Raw genomic sequence first — 20025 nt, forward strand, 5'->3', positions numbered from 1 at the left:
TCTGTCACTGTTTCAAATGCCGAAGTACATCTCTGCAAAAATACTTTTCAACGCTGATTGAGCAGCAACAAGAGAAACACGGATGTTCAGGCGTTGTAATGCCGAATCAGTTATTACGCTTGAAAATTGTTCACCGATATCAATCAGTAAGCAAAATATATGAACAACATTCAACAGGATTTGGTAAATCCATCAAAGCATATTTGAAATACTATTTTGAGAGTCTTTTCTTGGTTCATAAAAATAAAATTCTGTGGGTGACATCGTGTGCCCACTACGTTTTATATTCCACACACTTGCTTACACACGCTTACATCATCGGCTCTGAAGTAGCCAACTGAGTCGCCGTAGTCGCGGCTGTTATACAGTGAACAAATTGTGGGTAAATGAAATTAAAAAAGTGCCACAATCCCCGTGTTACGACTGGTTTCACTGTCCGAATTTGATCCATTTGGTCCGATAATGCTTGGAAAGCGTAGAAAAGCTGCATGGTCTACTCATTTGTATCCCCACTGGAGTTGGCATAGGGCTAAACTGGACGTTAGCCCAGCTGCACGTGCCCGGTGACCTGCCGTAGCCTCGACTCTGTTGCAACTGCTACGGACATAAAACGGTGAATACATTTCGGACCGGTGAAATAAAAAGGCATCAGTAGCTCTGCTGTAAAACTTTTCTTCATGCTGTTGATAGACAACTTGTTTTCTGTCCCAAGCAGCTTGTTCGATCTACAGGTCAGTGGAAGAACATTTAAAACCAACCATGTCGTTTCTTGCCTCGTTTTTTTTTTTTTTTTTTTTCGAGGAGTTGAAGAGAAGTGAGGCCTCGCACATACAAACACAAACGGACTCATCTCCAAACCACGGATGCTAAAGAGAAACAGGCAACCAGGAGAATAAAGGTTCTGCACTCCGTTCACGTTTCACTCTATTCAATAATCATCATTGTTGTCAAGCTTTGACTCGGCTCACAAGCGCGATAAAAAGCTCTACAATCAACTTAGCATAAAAAGCTGTGTGAAAAGAGGCTTATCCGTCTCATCCAGTTAGACCTTCAACACCGAACATCACGACATATAGAGCAGTTTACTGCGTTAGAATGGACTGACATGAAACAGAGCTATTCTTCATGCAGCACACTCACTCACACCCACTCTCTGCTGCAAATGTGTTGGTGAAGACGAAGAGGAGGAGGTGAAGAGGAGCAGAGGGATGAGATGGGAAGCTGTCAGGGAGGAAGAGGGAGAATCTGAGGAGGGAAATGAGAGGAAGAAAAAGAAGAAGAGGGGAGGATGGGACGGGTTGATGTGGTGTCAAGCCTCACGACCCCTGAAAGAAGGGACGAGCTTGTGGTGTTGCCCCATCATGTGGTCAGAGTTCATCACTGCAGCTGATGATGAAGGACGAGCATGTGAAGAGGGAAGACGCCGAAGAGGGGAGCAAATGAACTCTGACGGGCAACACAAGCGGCAAATCTGTGAGAAGCAGCTAAAAAATATCTGCAGCAGATCTGAAGCTAAAATGTTTCATTACCCAGAATTAAATACTGAGAGCATTTACAGGCACAAAAGGTTTTATTACAAAACATTCTTTGTGAAAAAAAAATGGCAGGTTTTCAGTCTTTTAAAACGTGTTTTTATGCAAACGTAAACCAAAAAAAATACAACATTTCAGACTGCAGGTGCTTTTTACAGCTTTTATGTCCGACTTGGAAATCACTTAAACTCATGAATCGTAGGAAAAATATGAAATCCTTCTATTTATTCACAAACTGCGAAGTTCAACTCATTGCAGAGAGTATTTAGAAGTTGTTATTTGTGCTTTACTTTGTCTCCTCACCTGCATCAGTCTCTCCTCAGCTGTTATTTCATATTTTAAAACATAATAAGCTCACAATAAAAATACAAAAATTCAGTCACGAACAGAATTATTTGGACTTTCTTGATTATAAAATCAAAATATTCACTTCTATGTTCCACCATCCTTTAAATAGTGAAAGCATCACTGAACAGCACATTTTTTTAATTAATTTTTTTGTTTTTAATGGCATTTATTTTCCTTATTGTTTATGTATAAAAAAAAATTTAAAAAAAAACAAAACTTATCTGTATGATTTTACATTATTTTCAACCTCTGATCAGGAGAATCCTGCTGATTTAATCATTTTTTGCATATCATTCAATACAGCTAAATATTTTACATCTTGCGGACTATTAATGGATGGAAGGACAGTGCAACATGACATCTACCACGTTATATAAAGCAATTTAACTGAATGAAACGTGTTTCCTCAGAAGAGAAGGACCTTAAAGGACCCACAAACAGGAAGTAGTTTGATTCTTTTCTTAAAGGATGAAAATGAAAATGGTAAAGATCCAGTTGGTTTCTACTCTTAGTTTCTACTTTCAGAAGGTTTCTTATTGAAACCGTATTATCATTACCGGTTTTAAGTGCTGACACTTCAACAGACAACCAAACTTCAATCTGCACGTCAGATTAAATGTTTACTTTGTAAAAGAGTTTAAGACCTTTGAAATGTGAGGTAACTCTGACTGAATGACTGTCAAATGAAACAAAACTCCTTTACAAATATGATCTTGTGTGAGTTTGAGGTGGTTGTTTGACTTGGTATGTACAGTGCAATAGAAGCAGTCATGCATCTGTCTGCATGAACGCCGTGTGAAGAGGGAAACATTCTCATCATCTTTGTTACAGCGCCTGCGTGGGTCCAGTCTTTTCTCAAACCTCAACTCAAGAGGTTTGATGGGATTCGTCTTCCACAAGATCTTTTAGTCTTTCAATCTTTTAGTTACTGACCGGCTCCGATTATTCTTTATAAAAAATGTGTCTTAATATTTGAGATGGTCCTCAAGAAAATGTGTGTTTGTGGTCACTTTGTGCTGGGAATTCAAAAGTTGTTTTGTGTAATCATTTCCATCGCTTTCCTGAATTTTCAGTCTTGTGTGTGACCTGCAGGCCGCCATCACAGCCATGCCGGTAATTCACTTGTCAGTCAAGGAGAAGATAATGTGTCAGGGTCACAAGTTGCTTCACCAAGTCATAAAAAGTAGACACATGTATGACCATGTCATGTGACGGAGGCTGAGGGTGGTTGGATGAAACAAACACAGGACTTTCACCCGAGAGACGAGTCCCACACCAAAGATGTTCAAGTCAGTAAGAAAGCAAAAGTCAACGTGGATTTCTTTTAAGTAACATAAGTAAAGAAATGTAAGTAAAGTAACCTGTGGGACAAATGTACATATTTTACACAAATCATGATCTTTTTTTACCATAACTTTGTCATTTTTGGTGCCAAAGTCTGAAGCACCTGACTTTTCACAGATAAGTGAGGCAAAACGTGACACTGACAGTATCTTCTTGTGTACTGATGTGTTACATGCAGTGAAGTGATACCGGTTTGAACCCTATTGTAAAACTGTTGTTTATATATTTTTGTCTAATTGAATATGTCTTGAGGAGTCTTACGTGGAGCGTTTCTCCACCCCCTGCTTGATCCCCAGCACCAGATGAACAAACCAGTTGATCTGAACCATCCAGCCTTTCTCCCTGCAGATCTCTATCTGGTCCAGTAGGTGGCGCTGCGCCTCGTCCTCGCTGCGGCCGACTGTCAGAGCCTCGCGGATGTACTCGATGTCCTCTTTACTGGTCAGCTGGGGCATACCTGTCAATGGCCAACGAATGAGAGTCTCATTACTTTTAAATCCATTTTAAAGAAGGATTTAAATTAAAAAAATAATAATACTTAAACCAAATCTGAAGCTAAAATTAGTGTTCACCCAGCAGCCAATAGGTGAGACAAAAACTTTCTGGAAAAGGGACAATATTTATAAACCAACTAGCATTGTTCTGCTGTAAGAGAGTATTAAAGAGAAACATGGACAGCATGGACATTTAGAAACTAACAAAGCAGTTACTGTTTTGATATTAAAGGGAAGGAGGTCGTACCGGTCATCAGCATCATGGAGAAAAGAATGATGAGCAGGTTGGTGTGATGACGAAGGGCGAGGTAAGCCTTCACACACACGTCCTGAGAAAGAGAGAGAGGATGGACATGACGCATACAGAGAAATCTAACGTCTGACTGATTCTGGCAGTCTGTTTATATTTTTAAATCACGGGGGATGAATGTTTATGTATGTGCGAATGAATGAGAACAGAAGTCCCCCCTCAGCGTGCAGCGTGTGTTTTTCTGCACCTGGAACTTCTGGAAGTGGGGGCTACTCTTCTTTCCCGACGTTCCCATCACATACAGGAAGTCTGGTGTGAGAACGAAGGGAACCCACTCCTTACTGATTCCCATGAAGCTCTTATAATTCCCCAGGATGTGGCCAAAGTCAATGTGGAAGAGATTCCCTGCAGAAACACAAAGGAGGTTCTTACAACTAAGAAGCATTTTTTTTTTTTTTTAAATGAATCCAAAAAAATAGGCTGAATATTTCTTAAGATGTGTTTTTGAGTTTGTCCGACATCGAGATGAAACCACAGACGAACAATTACCAGATTCAGTGATCATGATGTTGTCATTGTGACGATCTCCAATCCCCAGGACGTAGGTGGCCACACAGTATCCACCACAGGAGTACAGAAACCTCTCCACCGCCTGCTGGAACTATACAGAAAGAAAATCTTGTTTGTCTTATATTAAAACTGCTTTCTAGCTAGTTTTTAGTGCCGTTATTTCCTCGTGTATGACGATATCTGGGCCGTCACCTAAAGGTTTGATTAGTGGAACATTTTGTTCACTCAAGTCATTGAGGTCAGATGAACTCTTCTTGTTTGAGAAAAGCAGACTGTGTGAATGAAACATAGACGCTGAGGCTGCAGGTGTCGCAGCTAAAAGTAGTATGTGTGTGTGTGTGTGTGTGTGTGTGTGTGTGTGTGTGTGTGTGTGTGTGTGTGTGTGTGTGTGTGTGTGTGTGTGTGTGTGTGTGTGTGTGTGTGTGTGTGTGTGTGTGTGTGTGTGTGTGTGTGTGTGTGAGAGTTCAATGGTAACAGGAAGAACCCGCAGTGGCGCTTCCTTCCTGTCTGTCACTATTTCCTCTCGTGATAAACACAAGTGCGGCTGGAAACACAGCGGTACGATCGACACAACGATTACGTAATAAATGTCACAGTGTGATATAAAAAGTGATTAGTTTATTGATCAGAGTTTTATAATCAGATGTAACGATGAACTGGAGAGTTGGTCAGTGAATTTCCGTATAATCCTTTCATGGATGTCGATTTTTCAGGCCACTTATTTACACATGATCTGATTCATAGACTGACTCTCAAGAGATGAAGCTGGTTGTGATGTAGCAACAACCAACCATGATGTCACCCACTGGTTTGTGAGCTTTTGTTTTGATGGCATTTTGGCCATCACCATCTTGGGTTTTTCAAACAGGAAGTGGCCATATTTGTACAAGATGGGGAGGAGCAAGCGGTAGATATGACTGAGAACCTGAAGACAATACGCCCGCCAACCTTTATCATAAACCACAGGCCTGTCAATCAAACCAGACACGGCCCCAAACATAGCCAAACGTCCTCGAGGCCTCATATCTGATTATTTATGAAATTATTTTCAGATGGATCATCAGAAAACTAATCAAAAGGAGTGAATTTATCTAATGATACCATGATGAGTTGTGGAAAAAATGTATTGACATTTGTGTTTCATGAGAGAAATTCATGCATTTTGAATGGGAGTCTATGGAGACGGAGGTTTTTTGGAGTCCAACCCTAGTGGCCCTCAGTGGAATTGCACTTTAAGGCACTTCTGTACCAATTCACTTTTTAGACCTGGAGACTACATTCATTGTTATATATACAGTCTATGGTTGTGATGTGTACCTTGTCCTCGCTCACACACTTGTCCCGCAGCCACTGGTAGAGGATTTCATCTTTAAACGCTCCGGTGCTTCCCACAACACTCTGCTGGATGTTAGCGATGGTGGTGGCGTCCTTAACGATCTCAATCATGCCTACATCGATGCAACGATAAACACACAGAGAGAAGGGGTACAAATCACAGACATGACAAGCCCTAGGCCAATTTCTAGACTTTCCACTAGGGAATAAAATGCCCAAATTGTCAGATCATAGTGTGCAACAATCAGCAGGTTATAGTAAGATTTGAAAAACTCCAGCAAAATATTTGTCTTCCACCTGATAAAAATGTTGCATTGGTGAGTGAATATAACAGAGTCAGGATGTCACCGATGCTACGGGAATAAAGTACAGAAAAGCTACATCCATTATAGTCATTATTCATACGGAAAGAGCTTTAGAGAGACAAGTGTGCCACACTCAGCAACCTTCTCAAGATGGTGTGTTTCATAACACTTGGAGATGTTTATTCCTTTTTTTAAACCCGTGCAGCTGATAAACTGACCTATCCTGTTGCCAGTGGAGATGCAGCCGTACGGTAACAGACAGAGATCCAATGACTCTGTCTCCCAGATCGACTCCATGATCAGCAGAATCTGAAAGGATGACAGAGGAAGTTTACCGAGTTTGTTTTTTTTCCCATTATTTGCTCTCTTCTGCCTAAGAGATGATGCTGCTACTCACCTGCAGGATGAGCATGTCCTGCCTGAGGTCATCGCCGTCTTTGAAGATGATGCCTATGGGGTCTTTGGACAGAGTGGTGGGGTCGGCCCTTTTGAACTGCAGCCACAGCGGCTTCTTCTTGGACGCCATCACTTTGCACTGCTCGATCTACGTGAACATAAACAGTTTCAAACTCACTGACAAAGTTAATATTCTGATGGTTCTGATGAGAAATCAGTCGTCATGTGAGTTTATGCTTCTTTTTATGTCTGTGTTTATTATACGGTTGCGTGTGTGTGTGTGTGTGTGTGTGTGTGTGTGGGTCCGTGCATGCATGAATGCATGTGTGTGTGTGTGTGTGTGTGTGTGTGTGTGTGTGTGTGTGTGTGTGTGTGTGTGTGTGTGTGTGTGTGTGTGTGTGTGTGTGTGTCTCACCAGCAGGGCTCCAGCTCTTAGTCCTGGATCATAAGGGACTCTAAAACTGTCCGGCAGACCAGACAACTGCAGAACCTCCAACTTCTGACGCAACTGAAGCACCACTGACAAACACACGAGAGAGAGAGAAAAACACACACACACACACACACACACACACACACACACACACACACACACACACACACACACACACACACACACACACACACACACACACACACACACACACACACACACAGCTTTAGTGTCATCTAATTCTTTAGACTGTATTAGCTTGTTGAGTTTCAGTTTTCATTCTTATCTTGCCTTTATTTCTAAACTGATCTGCAGATCTAAAGAACATTAGATGCATTTTCACCACACAGGGACGTTCATGATGTACAATAGGTTAGTATCAAAGCTTTGTTCAGCTCACAGCTGCAGCGCGGCTGTAAAGTATGATTGCTCCTCCTCACCTTGTGCTGTGATGTCATATTTATCAGCGGACATGGTCTTGACCTCACGGGCGACTTTCTGCAGAGCCTCTGTCATCTCCACCTGGAAACCATCAATTCTCCATCAGCTCTTTCTTTCAAAGGCCTACTCAGTTAATCTCTTGCAAATAATACCACCTCCCCTCCCACACACGCACACGCACATGCACACGCACACGCTAAAACTTAAAAAGGCACCATTCAGCTTGGTGCCAAGAGGCCACGACCGCTGCGAGCAGAGTGGAGTCAAAATAGAGGATTAAAGAACAGAGTAAAAGATGACTCCTGCACCTGGAGAGCAGAGAGGGAGAGCATCAATTCACCCTGTCAAACAGTGACATTCTCCAAATGTCAGCAAAAGGTGACATGAGATCAGATACAGCAGCTTCCTCTCCTCTCAGCACAGAACCAGAGGAGGCTGGCGAGCAGGCAGGAAGTCCTCTCAGCAGAGGAGCAGATATGCTGCATTAATTTGAACTCAAAATAGAATCAAAACATACAAATGAAAAAATATTTTAAACCATTGATCTGTTGGTTTGGAGTCAGAAGAAGGTATCCACAGCCAGTAAGCTGCTAGGAAACCCGTGAACAAGTATTAAATGTATGTACAGAGACCGGCTCATCAATACGGCAAACAATATTTTTGGGGGACGAGAGGCACCGACTCGCTTCATCATTCAAACTGTCCTCCTGTATTCACCAAAAAACAGATCCAAATTTTCATTTGATCCACAAGCCATTGAGCTTCTAAAGAAAACGTGTGCATAAATGAAGTAGGATGTCCAGCTGGTCCTTCATCCAGCTCTGGTGCAAGGTGTCTGGATATGTCCACTCATGTATGCTGATGTTTACTCACATATGGCAATTTGTGCGTAGGAATATGATGATGTGATGGACTGCCTATGTGGTTATGCTGCAAAACAACTTCCCCTCAAATACAGTTTCTATTCTATTCTATTCATTGATGACGCCCATCCATAACATAGCTCTGTTTGAGGCTGAATATCTAACAAATGATGGAACTATTTTCAAAAGAACCACCAGAACACTGATCATAAGGAGTAAAATGAGTTCATGACACCATGATGAAAAAACGTATTGACTTAGTTTGATGTTTTTGGAGTCAGCCCCTAGTGGCCCTCAGTGGTATTGCACTTCAGCTTTGTTTTCACTTATTAGAATGGATGTAGTTTGTGGATCTGATAAATAGTCTTTGGCCCCATCACCTCGACACCGACAGCTCATTGTAGTGCCGATTATTACAGTTATATCATTGTCCAAAGTATTTCCAACTTATCACCAAACAAATTTATTGTGATAAGAAAGCGGCGATCACCTTTTTGTCAGCATGTTGCTTTATGTCATTTGTGTATAAATGTGTGTATAAGATGTGTGACGTCACCTGTTTCCTGAAGTCCTGCAGCATGTCTTCACCGCAGCCTCTGAGGTAGGCCTCCAGCAGCACAGCGTACCGCTGCTGGTAGTGCATGGACTGGGCGATCTCACTCCGCAGGAACCAGAACAGGAAGTGACCGATACGTTTACTCTGTGGAGGGAAAACAGAAGAAAAAAGCAGTTTAATTACATCTGATGCTCACAAACATCCTGTTAGAGACGGCTAGAGATCTCAGGTATGTTCCTACTGAAACATATTAATCTGTGACAAAACAAAGCAAAGTAATAATTAAAGAAACCAAAGGAACACACACACGCCACACACACACACACACACACACACACACACACACACACACACACACACACACACACACACACACACACTGCATGAGACAATGTAAAAATAGACACACAGATGTTGATCCTGCTTACCCTCAGAGCTCTCTTCAGCAGGAACCTGACCAAAGCGCTGTCATGGTAGGGCTCAAACTTGACTGCCTGCAGGACACACACACACACACACACACACACACACACACACACACACACACACACACACACACACACACACACACACACGGAAACACAAATTATTTAACAAACAGTCCCCGCAAGTTCTGATCAAGTTAATATTTTAACTTTGAGTAGAGTATTTAAACTGCACAACAAGGAAATGTAACAGTGTTCTTCTTGTTGTCCCGTTTCTTAACCTCTGAAATATGCTCCAAAGCACAATAAACGGCGGTTCGTCCAAAACAAGATGCTTTATTGGGGAGGTTTTGTTCCAAAAATCACATGACATAAAGGTCAGACATTCTGTTATGTAAAAGACACCCTGTGGAGTTTTTGATCAGTAGGGATGTGTGTGCCGACAAACAACAAAGCCACATTCATTATATAGTAAAAAAAAAAACAGGCAGCGTGAACATATTAGGCATGTTTAAAAATGTTTCAAGGCCTCGGGGGAAACAGAAAATGTACCGCAGAAAATGTTTCCAGGAAGAATGTCACAGCATACATTGGACAGCCTGGGGTCAGAGGTCACAGTGAGACGGGACGCTCTGTACACTGTGGCAGTGAAGGAAGTGCAATGAAAACACAGAGCTCATTGTGTTCACACAGAACTACATTTCAAATGTTCAGCGGAGGAAGCAGTGAGCGGTTGAAGAGGAGAGAAATGTGGACGGACGACCGGCAGCTTGAGCTGAAGGAGAAAGTGAGGGAGAGTTCTGACAAACTAAACTATTTTACAACAACATTTTCAGGATGAAAGAAATAGTTTTGTTGTGAATTCATCCATCAGTTACATCTGACATGAAACGAGTAATAACATCAACTGTCTAAAGCCCTGTCCTTTCTGTTGCTGCGTTTTCTGCTCGGTTTTTCAGTATTTTCTCCGACAACAGACGACACAGAAGAAGTCATATTGTTCACGATAACATTGTTCTAATGGCAATATTCTGACTTGTTGACATACTGTCACACCATCACACAGCATTCAGTATGAAGTACATCTATGTTACGTGCTAAACTTACACAGCAACAGCTAGCATGACTGGAAGTGTCAACAGGAAGAGAAGTTAGTTTCAAAAAGGAGAGCGACTTTAGGTTAAGTTGCGAGAGATTAGATGTACAACAAACTACAGTAACATGTTTGTTTTTACTGAATAATCGAAGGCAAACTGTTACATTTAGGGTGACATACACAAGTGTAAAATTATACAGTTATATAAATTATATAATTGTATGTTCTTGAAATAATCAATAAAACATCTTTCAGTATTTTGTCATATCACCCACCCTATTTAAAACTAGAACAAATAGAATGACGCTTACTGTAAACTACCTGCTCTGAGTCAGTACGAATACTTTACAAAACAAGTCCCTACTTGTTTGGACAGGATTTAAATCAGTGTTTGACTGACAGCAGTGTATTCCTGTATATGTTCAGTATACAGTATTCTATGCACACGTATTGAATCTTGGAGAATATACTGGTACAAAACCCTCCACAAATGACTGAACACTGATGACACTGAGCATGATTTTCCTGTCAGACCGAAGAGCTCTTTATTGGCCTCAGCTGATGATTGATGTTGTTCACGCAAATCTGACCACAGAGTCCACGATGGAAAGACATCAGAAGACAAACATGCAGCATGTATCTGTTGAGCTGATTCTTCATATGAGCTTGTGAAACAGTTTAACACTGAATCTGGTGGCGCAGGAGAGGAAATATAAGGAAGGAACTTTTTTCTGGGCTGTTTTATATTTTCAATTATCAGTAAAACCAATAATGACGGTTTCATCTGAGATTTATTCATCAGACAGTTGGCTAGCTGTTCCCCCTGTTTCCAGTTTTTGTGCCAAGATGAGCTAACTGGCTCAGCTAACGAGGAGTAGGAAACTGTCCACCTCTATCTTTTATGTGCCAACAGTGAAAGTATTAATTATGGACAATGCGTCTTTTACGATGCAGCATTAATGGATTATTATTACTGATGCATTAATAAATAAACAGCAGTTTGATGCTGCAGCTGGTCGAGGATTTCAACTACTTCATATACTGTTGGGTAGCTTCATCTTAAACAATGCATCAGGTTCTACAAGCTGATTATTGGTTTAATGAAATCAATTCTTTAATAATGTAATTAATTAAATAAAGTACCTGCAAGTGAAATAAAAAGGTCAATATTTAACTCCGAAATGTAGTGGGAGAAGGGAAATATGAAAGCAAAGTGAGAGTCCTTTCAAATTAAACATAAGTTTTGAGTAAATGCACTTAGATGGAAGTGTTTCAGCTGTACTGGCTTGAAGAGATCGGCACGAGAGGAAAAGAAAAGAGTCACCTGTACAAGCTGGAGAAGATATCTGAGCACATCGTCGTCCTCCAGCGTCTCCAGCTTCCTCACGGCCATTGAGCGAACCTGAGCATCAGAGTAGTGGCAGTCCAGCAGCTGCATGGCCAGACCGACATCCAGACCACTGAAGAGGAACAACATGAGGGCAGGTGCTGTGACACTGAACCCCACTGAGGGGAAGCTACATACGGAGTAGTGAACCGGCCTTTTTACCTGGTGTCCCACGCGCTGCTGCGCTCCAACAGACGGTGCGTCGCCAAAACGTCCTCCTGCTTCCCCCACCGGACGGAGCCCAGCAGCTTCGGGTGAGCCCTGAGGACAGGAAGTTGGTGGTGAAATGAGATATTCTGCAATGAGGCTATAACACTTTGTAGCCCATTTAATGTGAAATAAAAGGTACCTGGGGTCGCGCATACACTCGTGCCTGAAGTGCCACAGCAGCTCTTTGTCCTCAGGACTGAGTGGGTGGAGGGGGTCGGTCGCCACGATGGCCTCGAACTGTTTTTTCAGGTGGTTGGGCATCTCCCTCTGACCTCTCTCGCCTCCCTCAGCTTCCTCTGCACCGGCCACGCAGTCCCGGCCCACGTCCCGGCTCTTGGGCAGCACCACCGGGTAGCAGTACTTGTCCAGCAAGACGGCGACGGCCATGGAGGAGGCCTTGTCCGGGTTGGTGGCCGAGGTGAGCTTGTCGGCGTTGATGCTGCTGCTGCTCTCCTCGCTCTTCTCTGGCATCTTCCACATGTGGAGGATGAACTCGCCCTGGCGCAGCAGAGAGCGGTGGTCGATCAGGAGCAGGTTGACGTAGTACAGGGGACGAGTCTTGGTCTTTCCTGAAAGGTGGACGGACAGACAGAATGAAGACTCCCTCTGTAGGTTTTTAAAGTGAGAAGCAGCTGAATGTGAAATGACTTTACCGTCAAGGCTGCCAGCTCCTGCTGGATTATCCTGGTAGGAGCCTCCTTTAGTTGGTGTCTGGGGCTGCTTCCCACAGATCACCTAGGTAACAGAGGGAAAAACTTATTTCATTAATTAGTTTCATTACATGACAGCACATGGGAACTCTTATTCAACCCACAAATACACTGTATAAATACAGTATTTCAGAACTGGTCACAACGAGGACACACTTTGAAGGACAGTTTTACCTGCAGGTTGAGGCGTGCCCCCTTAGGCAGGTCCTTGATCTTAATATTAAACTCCAACCAGCAGTTCCACAGCACTTCTTCATTGAACGTTTTGGAGGTCGTCCTCTCCTAAAAGATTAAAGGTCCCATATTGTATACATTTTGACTTTCATTTCTTTTTTTTATTATACAGCATGTTTATATGCTTCATAAATACTGGGAAATTGTCAAAACATTCAGTCAACGGAGGTATGCAAAAAGCCTATATTCAGCAACGAGCCATTCGGACATCTGTACATTTGTGATGTCACAAACTCAGGTCATATATCCACCCTCAGCACAGCCCTGTCCAACCTTTTATGGGGAAGAAAACACATCATTCTGTTGAAGAACTAATAAGCTACAAGACCAAAGAAAACTTCTGATTGGCCTGAGCATGCATCACTCAGCCAATCAGAAGAGAGGGTCGTTGACATCAAAGTGCCTTAAAGGTATAGAGGTACTCTTAATAGAGCTCCTGAGAGAAGCTTAAGGGAGATGTAAAACTAAATGTAGATGGTTTTTGGTCCTTAAAACCACAAAAATATCTTCTTATGGATATCAAGACTGCAAAAAAAAGAAACAAAAAAAAAGAGTAAGACCTGGGACCTTTAAATTCAGGATTAAACTCTGCTGTCCAAAAGTTGCTGTATATATGTGTTTTGAAACTGAACTAACATGCTGAATCAACTTTAAAGATATCATCTTTACAACTTCATGCAAATCATATCCCACTTATAATGCTATTTATGGGCGGTAATTTTCAACCATATCCTTTCCATATAGTTTTATAGTAGCTATTCTCATGCAGGATTCAAATTACCCTCACAGGAAACAGCAGCATGTCACTGAGTATTACTGTTTTGAATGTTTTCTTACTGATAAAACCCTCTCTGTTTTCTCTCTTAGAAACCGCATCAGGAGTGTATTAAACTACTGCTAATGCAAAGGGAACATTTCCAACTGCTGCTACTTTCAACAGATCAAATACATAGAGGCTTTTATTGTGAGGTATTCACAGGAAACGTAATTATTTTTGTCACAGAAGTTTTCCCAGACAGCAAGTATTGATGTGTCTATTAAACAGGACAGCAGTTACTTTTGGTCTGTTTGTATTTGGGGTAAATTGTGACATAAATAGTCATTTAGTCACTCAGATATTTATTGAAATAAGGTTTATTTCTTTGGTTAAAGAGATTAACCATCAACGCCTAACCCCTTTAAAATCAATGAAGATCCCAAATGTCCTCTTTCATCCTCATGTTTCCATTACCTGCGCTAAAAGCTGCTGCCCGTGGAAGATGCTGGCCTCTATGAAGACAATAAACTCTGGGACTTTGGGGAGGGATGGGATGTCGATACCCAGCACCTTCACCCTGAACTTCCTGTTGCAGTCCCACATGGAGATGGTGAACACTCGCTCGTGGTCCTTTTCATCGATAGTCAACTGTTCATGGGTACCTGTGAGGAAAAGTGAGAAGAAATTAGCCTTAGATCAATAAAACTGAAACATATGTCATCACATACACAGAGACAACTCTGTTTAAGCGGTGACCTGCTACTCCGGTGCAATCGTCCACTTGGGCCCAGTCCTCCTTCTGGACCAGATCCAGATCCGGATCAGGGTGGCTCTCCAGAACCAGGTGGATCTCCTCCCCGTTCTTCAGGCACTGACGGATCCAGTTAAAGTTCTGCAGAGGTGTCTCTCCATACAGGTACTCCTCTCTGTGAGACAGGACACGCTAATGGGTATCCTCGGATGTAAATATAAAGTACAAATGCTTTTCTGTTTGAAAATCCAAAATAACAAAATACTCTTTGACTTTCAGTGCGAACGTGATTACATTGGCTGCGTATGTGGGTCGCTCAGCTGTGTCTGCAGGCGTTTTTTCTGTACATGTGCCTCACCTGCCACACACACGCAGCACGAAGTCTGATTCACACATGTTGTCGGGGATTCCCAGCAAAACTCTTTTACTCGCTATCTTGGCGAAAAAGCTCGCCAACACCTGAAGAAGAAGAAAAACAGTCAGAAAACGTCACTGTAGTCAAACAGGAAGTAGCCGTTCATCAGTACGTCTGTCTACCTGTAATGGTGCTTCATCGATGGAGACCTTGATGGTCTGGCTGGCTGTGTGGATGTGGATCACCACCAGGATGTGGCCGTTATTAACCTTGAGAGGAGAAACAAAGTGAAAACAATGAATGCAACAACTAAATCATAAATCTTTAAAGTAGGTGTGTAGGATTTAGAAGGCTCTAATGGAAGAGCTGAAATATAATATTCAGAATTATGTTTTCTTTAGTGTTTCCTTAGAATGAACCTTTAATATCTACACAGGTAGGTCTTCTTAGAGAGATCCCACCATGTTTCTACAGTAGCCCAGAAAGGACAAACCAAACACTGGTTCTAGAGAGGCGCTTTTTTTTTTTTTTACCATAGATTCTCTTACACACATGAAAGGGGAGGGTGAATTGATGGGTCTTCATGGATGCAATCTGCAACCTAACCACTGGAGGCCACTAAATCCTGCACATATCTCTGTTAAGTCAATAAAACACAGAATTACTTATAAACTAAAGATACTCTTCAACAAATCAGCAAGTCTGTAGCTCGGAGGTATTAAGTGAATCATTAATTCAACCATGAAATCCAACTCTCAACAAGAATCTGTCAGTTGATAAAGAAATTTAATTTCTAAACTTCTAACATGCTTCACCTCAGCTGGCCAACCAACCAATCAACCAACCGACTGTGTGGATCTACAGAGAGAGAATACAAGTGATAATCAAGCACCTATAATACACGGACTGTATGATACACAGGCTTTCAACATGCTTCGTTCAAAGGTGAACGATACAATGATTTTTTTACTGGTGCCTGAGTGAACTATATCACAACAAGACCAGTGAAAGCCCAACACTGTCCACGCTACACAAGGAAGAGGAATCCAGACACGCTGCTGTGCTACTGTCCTGCCAGTCCTCACTGCAGTCACATTATAAGCTCATGTACCATGATAGAATATGTTTGGAACAGCTGCATATATGCAAGAGGCAGTAACACACACACACCTTGGTGAGCAGGTGCTCAGGCAGTGGTTTGCGGGTCACCCAGGGGTCCATGGAGTACAGCTTCGGGTCGCGGTCCGACAGCTCGATGCGTCGCGGCGTCAGCAGCTTCCTGCGCGTGAACTCCAGCTCGTCATCGTGGACGTTGCTGACGTCAGTCACGTCGTAGCCAATCAGGTAGTTCAGGTAGCGCTGGTACTGCAGGGAGTCGTCTGAGGGCTGTGGGCGGGGCACCAGCTGGATCCGCCCCACGTTCTTCTTCAGGGCTTTTGTTTTTTAAACAGAGACATTACATCATCACATAAACAGCAGGTCAGTTTCTGACTCCAGGGAGGAGCAGTGGTCGTACCTCTCCAGTATCGAATGCAGTCCAGCGTCTGGAAGACCTGGTGCTTGTCGTAGATCTCGCAGACGTTGCCTTTCTTCTGGTAGAGCAGGATGCAGTGGTCGGGAGACAAGCGCTGGTAGAAGTCAGGACACAGGTTTAAAGTCACCGCCTTCAGCCACACCTGAGCTTTCACCTGGGAAACGAGAAACAAGCCCGACAATATATCTCATTCACGAAGGATCATTTCCACATCAATTCCAAATAACGCCGAGCTCCGACTATGAATCAGGATATAAACTGACCTGTTCTACGGTCCAGTTTCCAGCCACCTCCAGCAGCAGAGAGTCGGGGCCGTTTCCTCCCCGCGCCGCGGTGGGCAGCATAAACTCAACGGTGATCTGATCCATGGAGGTGCAGGAGGACGAGGTGATGGCTTTCTTTCTCCTCCTCCTCCGGCTCTCTTCTCGCACGACTTCGGGCTCTTCGTCGCTCACCTGGATCTGCTGCCCGTCCATCGCCTAGCTTGTGAGACGGAAGCAGAAAAACTTGGCGTGCTGTTTCATCGTTCATGTCATCATTTGTACGTCCCATCTTATTTCTACAAGGCGGGTTTTTGCAGAGAGGAAGAGGCGGGGACGCAAATAAATCAACAACAAAATCAAATGAAGAGAGACAGACCTTTGCAGAAGAGCCCGCCTGAATTAGAAATCACTCTGATTTTGTGCTATTTTTGAATGTAGTTATTTATAATTATTAAATTCCCAGAGAAGTGAAGTTTACTGTTTCAGTGCGCTGATGTCAGCGTGGACAAAAAAAAACTGCCTGCATTACATATCTGTGTCACAAGTGTTAAAAGTATTTCAAAAACTATCTTGAGAGATCATTGCAAAAAAGTATCTATATAAAACAAAATCGGTCCATATATCAAAATCTGAATTGTTTTACTCCCTCATATCGGTATCGGCCTCAAAAATCCAGTATCAGTCGGGCAGTAATTTGTAATTCCAACACTGATCTGTGACCTCAGACCTTCAGGGCTTTGGGCCACCATTAATAAACTTGATTCATTGAGAACTCGTCATTGCAGTCACAAGGAAACTGCTTTTAGAAAGTCCTGCTTCTGTAATTGTGTCTATTGACTGTTGAAATAGGAAGAGATGAGACATGATGAGAGTTAATGACAAAATAATGTACTACTGTTCCTTTGAAATTAATTAAATACAGCACTATCAATTATTTTCTTAAATCAAACATTCATTAATCAAACAATCTATTTGTCAATGAAATACAGACATGGATGTGGCAGATGTCACTACATACAAGTTTGAACTAAGTTATGTTTTACTCTGGGGATGGCGGTGGCTCTAACGTGATTAAATCTGTATTAAAAGAATAAACTCAGGTCCTTACATCTCTATTCAAAACCCAGAGATTCAGTTTAGTGATAGAAAACAACAAAGCAGCAATTCTTCACTTTCTACACATCTCGAAAAAGCACTGAGCAGAAGTCAGAAACAATGAAAGTCATACATACGTGGGTACAACTTTATAAAAACTTAACTGGGAGGCCAAATAGTATGTTATTATATACACAGCATCGTGGGTGTTGTAATCCACGTTGACTGAACTTAAAATACACTGCAGTCATTATTAACACACAGTGTTATTTTTGTCGGAAGTGTTCAGAAGTCACAGGATTGAATGGCTGGAGTTTCCCTTCTGCTTCTTTCACATCAGCAGAGGAAGCTTTGAAAAAAAAAAAAAAAGAAAAAGCAGGAAGCAAAAACTCGAAGGCAGCTTGGATGGAGCTAAAACTGTGAGCGTCGGAAACATCTCAATGTCTGCATCGGCTGTTATCAAATAACGCTGACGACCCCGCGGGGAGTAAATACAACTTTTTATCAGAAGTAACCACGGCCGAGCAGCCTGCGGTGTGTAACGGTACAGCTGCCATAATAACCGGAGGGAGAGGCGAAAGTTACGTCAAATAACAGTCGTGAAGTTTGTTTTTGTTGTTGTTTGTGTCTCACCAATGAACGCGGACGCGGACGGTAACGACACCCGGAGCTGCGGACGAAGACTTCGGCATTTATGCGAAATGAAAAGTCCACAGACAGGAGTAAAAACTTTGGTTTTGAAGTCTGGGTCCAAAGCCCTGGTGCGAGGAAACGCAGCGCAGATTCAGAAAGTTCGTCAAAACTCACCGGCGAACTTTTTTTCTAGCGAGAACGAGAGCAAGACTTCCGGTTTTTCTCCAAAGTAAAATACCGAAGCTGACATTATGGGTCATTTTGTTCAATATTATTTTAGAAAAAACAAAAATCAGATATATTAAAATAAAGAAAGTTACGTGAGGTTTTAGGAGGCCTTTTTAAGGTTATTATTACTATAAGCATAATATTACCGTAAAACAACTTTTAGAGTTTTGTGATTTGAACATCCGGTTATCACGTCTGACTGGATGGCAGTAAACCTGACAGTGACGTTTATGTAGAGTTGTATTTACTGCCCTCTAGCGGTCACAGTGACGAACTGCATCACCACAATGAATACAATGAGTACATGGTAAAAATTGTTTACCAATAAGCTTATTGATGGTTAAGAAGAAAAAGACAAAAAAAAAATTAAAAACAAATATTCCCATTTCATTTTTGATGTAGTTGTAGTCTCTGACCATTAGAAAAAAAGGAACAAATTAATCACCAAATTATAACTTGTAATTTGTACTAATCAGATTGAGTCAGGTTGAGGTTTACTTATTATCCTTAAGAGTATAAATGTCCATCATGTATTATTGATATAGTTTGATTCTGTCCGTATGTTATCGTGTCTAACTTGACGTGTGGCGCTTCGATGAATTTCTGTAATATGACCGCTGGAGGGCAGTGAATACTCACGAGTCTACATATGGGAATTGCCAGCCACAAATGTATAACTTCTTTTTTTTATTTATTTATTTACTTACCATGTATTAGCCAATAACTTTAACATGATCTGGCCACTTCTGTGTTACTTTTACGACCACCTGAATAAAGACCTGGATGCTTTCCTACCTGAACCAAGTCTCGATTGGTTTATTGCCCTTAATTATTTCTGGCATTGGCTCAGTTATTAGTTTTTAGTATTAGGGCACTGTAACACTGATGATTATTCACTTATTTCACACAATAGTTGCACTGTCTATGCATATTTGCAGATTTATTTTTCAAAAAGATCGAATTTCACACAGCAAAGCATGTGTTACATGTCTTACTCTGATTATGGCTTATTCACTTTGTCCTGCTTGCAGCAGTGAGACATCTATAATTACACTAAGCGATGTATTTAAGGGCTTTAAACAGCAGTTACAAACGTGTGTCTGAAACAAAAGAGTAGGCCAGTAAAAAGGCAGGTTATATTGCTGAAACCATTGTTAGTATCTCTGAATACATTACAATTGAGCTAAAGGCTATTTGTCTGATGTCATTCGTATCTACGCTTTAATTACAAACAACTTCAGTAAATCATGAGATGATCTAGAGACTGAATCTTCATGTTGAAAAGTCGATGTGTTCATTATACAGAGGCCTAAATGTTTTGTAATAGTCACTTGGGGCAATTTGTCACATTTCACCGTTTTAACCCACCCAATGTTTTATTGTTGTGGTGATGATAATGAAGAAAGCAAGCTGGCAGTGAACTGACCAATGAGGGCGAGAGAAGCCATAGACTGACATCAGGTTCGGCCAATAGGAGAGC

At 41.9% G+C, this 20025-nt stretch overlaps 1 protein-coding gene across 1 annotated transcript; it reads right to left on the reverse strand.

Annotated features, from left to right (window-relative positions):
• Positions 1-1608: 1608 nt before the first annotated feature.
• On the reverse strand, positions 1609-18468 carry pik3cg (phosphatidylinositol-4,5-bisphosphate 3-kinase, catalytic subunit gamma). Its single transcript, XM_069700128.1, has 24 exons — positions 18318-18468; positions 16590-16809; positions 16309-16480; positions 15963-16225; positions 14975-15061; positions 14796-14896; positions 14443-14612; positions 14161-14348; positions 12870-12977; positions 12639-12720; positions 12125-12554; positions 11938-12036; positions 11713-11848; positions 9296-9361; positions 8868-9011; positions 7448-7529; positions 6990-7093; positions 6576-6722; positions 6397-6487; positions 5856-5986; positions 4518-4629; positions 4216-4373; positions 3966-4047; positions 1609-3681 (listed from the first exon to the last, which is right to left on the reverse strand). Exons 2-24 carry the CDS (start codon positions 16800-16802, stop codon positions 3482-3484), a joined length of 3366 nt encoding a protein of 1121 aa, XP_069556229.1. The 5' UTR covers positions 16803-16809; positions 18318-18468; the 3' UTR covers positions 1609-3481.
• Positions 18469-20025: the final 1557 nt, after the last annotated feature.

Source organism: Brachyistius frenatus, unplaced genomic scaffold (assembly GCF_029030835.1).
Source record: "Brachyistius frenatus isolate BFR_SWC_R1_liver_20210118 unplaced genomic scaffold, ASM2903083v1 Contig_32, whole genome shotgun sequence".
Classification (NCBI taxonomy): Eukaryota; Metazoa; Chordata; class Actinopteri; family Embiotocidae; genus Brachyistius; species Brachyistius frenatus.

Coding starts and splice junctions, on each gene's coding strand:
- pik3cg (XM_069700128.1), bottom strand. CDS start 16,802: ATGGACGGGCAGCAGATCCAGGTGAGCGACGAAGAGCCCGAAGTCGTG. Junction 12,978..14,160: donor GGCAGCAGCTTTTAGCGCAG/GTAATGGAAACA, acceptor TTAATCTTTTAG/GAGAGGACGACCTCCAAAAC. Junction 12,721..12,869: donor GGGCACGCCTCAACCTGCAG/GTAAAACTGTCC, acceptor TCTGTTACCTAG/GTGATCTGTGGGAAGCAGCC.